This window comes from Solea solea, chromosome 12 (assembly GCF_958295425.1).
Source record: "Solea solea chromosome 12, fSolSol10.1, whole genome shotgun sequence".
Classification (NCBI taxonomy): domain Eukaryota; kingdom Metazoa; phylum Chordata; class Actinopteri; order Pleuronectiformes; family Soleidae; genus Solea; species Solea solea.
Window position 1 is genome coordinate 22563544 of NC_081145.1, and position 5730 is coordinate 22569273.

Genomic DNA, 5730 nt, shown 5'->3' on the forward strand with positions numbered 1-5730 from the left:
CTTCCAGTCACATTTGCCCAAAGTTCACCTCCATTTCCTTTTCCCGCCACTGTCTACTTCTTCATTTTAAATGACGTGTCATGATCACATGCGCAACCAATACATAACTACATCCGTGAGTCGGGATATCAAATCAAAAGGTAAAATAAAACATTAAACTTGAGGGTTAAACATTAAACCAATATGTTCATTCTATTTAATGCCTCACCTCGTAAATTTCCACTCTTTTTAAGACTTTATAAGAGACCCTGCTCTTCTTGCTATCAGCCGACATAATATCTATGCTATCTGCTGCCTTTGATGGATGACGCCCCAACTTCAGGAAGTGCCCGCGGGAGTGTTGGCTTTAAGCCACAGAGCTGCACCTAGAAACCTGTTGAGTAGCATTTCGCAGTTCACGGACAATTGCTGCAGCAGACGGCGTGTGCATAACAGTCTTACACAAGCGCCATGTGACAGGGGACTGCTAATTTTAAATTGTGAACTGGAAAGTGGAAGCTGTGTCGAGTGTTGTAGTTAAGGGCTTTGTGAGTCGCCTCATGATTCACTGTGGCTGTTTTTTTGTTGTTTTTTTTTTTTGCCGTCGTGACTAAACGCTAAACTACACCGTGGGTGAGGCGTCAGTGAGGACACAGACAAAACACCAAGGGCCTTCATGGAAAAAACAAGAATAAAGCAGAGGGAAAGTGTAGACAAAATAGCAATTTATTAATAACTTATCTTTCCTTTACATTCGTAAGAGAGGAGTGTTTGAAGGGGTGGGGAAGTGGCAGAGGTCACCGGGATGGTGTCCTTCAACAAGAGGCCATCTCTTTGGATGGGGCAACATGACCCTCCAAAGCTCTGGATACCTTTTTTTTCTTTCTTTCATCTTGACAAATGACACTGCATTTCACAGATGTTTCCCTGAAGAGGAGTGGCAAGTCACGTGGAAGAGACTTTCAGTCCTTGTGCACAGATCAGGAGTACTCGCATTAACCCTCAGAGATTCAACTGAAACAAATTCAAATTCATCTTTCATGTGATGCCAAATAAAAAAAAAAAAGCTACTGTTCAGAATGTTCATGGTTTTGATTGTTTTTTGATGTTAAAATAATAATAATAATGATAAATACATCTCTGAATAGAAGAGAGTTGGTTGATTTCTCTGAAGGCCAATGCATGAAAACCCTTCTGAACCCAAACTTAAGGCAAACAACCACGGTGACTTTGATTTGTGAGAGGGCGGGTGCAAATACAAGGCCCGGATCGGCTGAATTCACACATAAAGCGATAATCAAATATATATTACACATGTACACGTTTTTTTTTCCCAATGATTCTTGGAAAGTCTACTTGATTTTTGGCATAATTAACTTTGAACATACTGATCGATAAGCAGTTTTGTTTGCTTACATAAAATGTAGAATATGAAACAAAGAGAATCTTCTGTACCCACTTGTTGCAAAGGGTTGATACAAGAACAAGGCTTTTTTTTTAACATAGTGTTTCCTTATATTAAGATATATACACAATGTATAAAGGTTTTGAAAAGACTCCACAAATGTAAAATGAAGTCCAGTATAGAGTGTGCCATCGAAAGCTGGGGTGCTTCAGCCCCACACAGGCAAGTCTTCACAGAAGACAAAGGAGACGTCGCACCTTTTAAGTCTTGGGAGAAACCAGTGCTGGACCCCCCCCGCCCCTAAAAATCAACATGAAAAAGACTTTCATTTTCAGACCTGTCCATTGAGAACAATCATGGATCTTTGGCACACCAGCCTAGGAACTTTGAAGCGTAACGTACAGCTGTCTGACAAAACATGTCCTCAGAAGTCCAACAGCAATAAAGGATTGTAGAAATGATCTGCACTCTTTAATCGACTCTCCTCCTATTTTTCCGTCTCTGTCTCTCCTCATTCAGTCAACAGCAGCTGCATCGTGGCCAGACAGCTTCGGCCCCTCCAGCAAACCGCGCTCCGCAGCTGTCGCCTCAAACCAGCTGTATCAATAACGTCCAGAGCCTAGTCGCATGGCAGACGACGGAAAAAAGAGAAAAAACGTTTGCAGCTTTTTCAAACGTGAGGCCCGCGGAGCCCCCGGCAGGGAGAGATGCGGCGACGGCGGACCTCACGTGGACTCCAGCGGGTCCAGCTGGAAGACATTGTGGTTGGTCGGCGTGGTGAAGTAAAGCTGCTGGCTGGGCGCAGCCATGCGGTTGTCGCACGGGCTTTTGAGGCCCAGAGTGCGCTCAAAGTCAAGGAGCTGGCCCATGAAGTTGAAGTTGGGAGAGATGTTGGACTTTTTCATCTTGACAATGTCGTAGGCGTCGTTCATGGACAGGTTGAGCTTCTGCATCAGGTAGGCCACCGTCACTGTGACGGAGCGGCTAATGCCGGCGAGGCAGTGGACGAGGACGCCGCACTTCTGGCTGCGAGCTTCATCTGCCGGAAAGAGAGGAAGCGGAGATGTTAACACATGTCCTCCGAGCACTACTCGTGTATTCATAAAACAACATACAAATAAAGAAAGGGAATTTTAAAGCTGCGGCCAAGAGTTATGCAAGCTCGCACAAAAACCTGCTATGTAAATACTTGGCATTTAAGCGAAACTGTCTAAAGAGTTTATTATCCTAAACAAAGAAGGGACTGCAAGAGTAGTGAACATGAACAGAGACAACATTCTTTCAATTTTGCCCTAGAGTAGCCGGTTGGGAAATTGACTATTACGGTCTATTAAACCATTCTTCTGCTCGCTAGGGTTACTCTGACAATGGTGCCATTTGGGCGTGTAAATGTAGGAGTCATGAGGGCACCCTGTCAAGGCAAACAGGATGTCAACAAGGCCTGTAAATGGCTCCTTTTGTACTGTGCAGGGAGGAGAGAGGGGGCAGTGCCATGTCCTAGATTACTTTCAATGCCACTTCCTTCCTGTTGCACTCCAATTACCGCCCTCCCCTCGTTCACTCTCCTCCATTCTCCAGTTTCAACGTTGCCTTTGTTCTGCAATTACACAAGCCCCGGGACAAGAGATAGGCCAGGAAGTCTGCCATTGAAGTCAAATCATTTGTACACAGTGCATTTTAGCCTGTATGTCATTAGAGGCAGACATGTATTCCTCGGCCTCAACACAATGGCCTTAATCTGCCTGCTCTGTGTGTCCCTGCCTGACTGACTGATAAAACCACATCCAGGGACACCTCATCTAATCTCAATTGCACAATAAGAACCTAAGAACTTCCTGCCACTGATAACACACAGCAACGGCCACTTGATTGTAATTCCAAACTACCATCAAGTGGGAGGAAGTCAATAGCGTGAGGAGATGATTTGTCAACTGACAAGCCGGCTGCAAACTGAGCCCTCCATTGGCCACGGGAGTCAACTTTTATATTCATTTTATGGACAAACCACTCAAAAGCAAAAATTTGCAGGAGACTAATTACTTTTTTTTTACAGCACAAAAAGTAAATGAGCTTGTAAACAAAAAGGAGCACTGCGGGGCCTGGGGGGGAACAGTGTGCAGCCAGACAAGCAGCAGTTTGTTTTCAGCGCTGCGAGATCACCTACCGATAAAACTGATGGCCTCAGGGAAGAACTGAGAGAGATTCTGGCTCCAGTGATCCGAGATGGGGATCTGCTTGTACTTAAACTCCCCCGCGTTCTCGAAAAGATTGGGCAGGTTTGGGGTGACGTTGAGGATGTACTTGATGCCGTACTCCTCCAGCACGTCCAGGTTGGTGGAGTCTTTGGCGCAGCCCAGGTACAGGTGCGGCAGGATCTCCACGGGAAAGGAGGGCTGGGGGTTGGACAGCGGGCTGCCGTCCGAGTCGGTGGCACTGCTCGGGTCCCGGTCTATGTCTGACTCGATGTCTGAGGAGTCGGAGCTGATCCGCAGGCCCCCGAGGCCCAGCACCTGGGCAGTTGGTGAGCTGCTGTTGTGGGAGCCGTCCAGGTTGGTTTCACACAGAGCTGGGTACTCGGTGTGGAATTTACTGAATCCACCTGTGAGGGGGAGAAACAAAGACACAGATCTGATAAGAAGGAGGTCACATGAGCATCTGAGTGAGGTGAACAGATGTTAGTGAGTGGTTTATTACCACGATAGTGTCATAACATTTATCGTTCTCTATTCAAATGCAATAAGAACCTTTACTAACTTTGCTATTTTAAAATTAAATTAGCATGAAAAACACAATTTTCTATATACATTGTGATGAACACGTGAACAATGAATAGGGATGAATTCTCTGCTCTAAATGCATAACGCGGTGTCATGTTGCAGAGGAAGAAAAACAACATCACTAAAACAAACATAAACTCTGCGTTAAAACACCGACTGACGACTGACTGCGATCAGCATGAAAACACACATTCTCCTGTCACATTCAGGTGTTTTATTTTAAGACTGGGCCTCGAGCCGACTGGGGGTTTCATGTGAACTACTAAATCCGCGTTTGCGCTAAGACAAGAAGCGGGCCCCGAAATGTGAATGAACCGCTTTCCCTCCCTCCCTCCTTCCTTCCCTCATCCACTCACCCTCCAGGTAATAGGCCTTGTAGCCTTCGTCCTTCATCCTCCTCAGCAGCAGACCCAGCACCGAGCCGCCGTCCACGTTCTCGTTCCACTCGCGGCTGTACTCGTCGTACAGCACGATGGTGTCCGTCTTGCAGCGCCGCACGAAGCGCTCGCGGTCCTCGCCGTCGGAGAGCAGCGACCGCACGGGCAGGTTGCCCTTCTTCAGCCGCCGGAGCATGAGGCTCGGGATGGCCACGTTGATGGCCGTGTCGACGTGCGACGACTCGTACAGCTCCTGGGCGCGACAGTCCATGACGAGCAGCGCGTCCCTGCGCGTCTCCAGCTGCTCCCGCAGCCAGCCCACCGTCTTACTGATCGCCATTACCGAGTCGAGCTGGACGACGGGCCTGAGCTTGTCAAGCATTTATAAGCAGGGGTGTTGGGAAGCTTGGAAGTCGGGGGAGAAAGCGAGGAAGGGTGAGACGCGTCCTGGCTGCAGCGGAGGCACCGAGGAGAGCGGCGAATGTGAGTCCGCGTGTGGGCCGCAGAGGAGACAAATAAACAAAACAAAAAGCGCGGAGTCACAATGAAAACGAGTGGATTCTCACTCTGGATCCTGCGCGCTTCAAGGCTCCCCAGACAGAATCAACAGCCGCGGTTCCCTCACTGATTCCCGGCTGCGCGCTGCTCACACTGACGCTCATTCATGCATCTGGTCAGAGAGAGACTGTGTTATTTATCAATGAGTCACACCGGCCCTGCGACCAGCCTCGCGATCCCTCTGCTGTTATGTAACGTCCACGGATCCAGCTGCGCACCTTCCACCTCAGAGCTGACGCTTGGGTAAATAGATGCTGCGGGTTTATATCCGATTGTTTGTGGCTGCGGACGCCGTCTGATTCCCCTCGTCTGTCTCTGGCTGTGTTGTTGTCGTGCGCACAGATCTGAGTGAGCTTTGACTCAAGTCTGTCTCTCGCTCTCTCTCTGTGCGACGCCAGGCTACTGAATGGGTCCAACCAGGAGGCGTGCCATTGGATACATTATACCCAGTGGCCAATCAGAGCAGCCTGAGCGGCGGTCGCCTTGGAAACGGGGGCCGGATGGAGCGGCCCCTGTGTTGATGAATTGTTAATGAGTTTGTCATTCACAAAAACGGAGAGGAATTTCCGCTCTGGATCAAGTGAGTGCAAACAAACAGAAGAACTGCGGGGCGAAGGAAGGAAGGGAAGGAGGG

The 5730-nt window shown here is 48.4% G+C and overlaps 1 protein-coding gene across 1 annotated transcript; it reads right to left on the minus strand.

Moving 5' to 3' along the window:
- Positions 1–682: 682 nt before the first annotated feature.
- dusp6 (dual specificity phosphatase 6) lies at positions 683–5506 on the minus strand. Its single transcript, XM_058646211.1, has 3 exons — positions 4518–5506; positions 3549–3983; positions 683–2423 (listed from the first exon to the last, which is right to left on the minus strand). Exons 1-3 carry the CDS (start codon positions 4918–4920, stop codon positions 2110–2112), a joined length of 1152 nt encoding a protein of 383 aa, XP_058502194.1. The 5' UTR covers positions 4921–5506; the 3' UTR covers positions 683–2109.
- Positions 5507–5730: the final 224 nt, after the last annotated feature.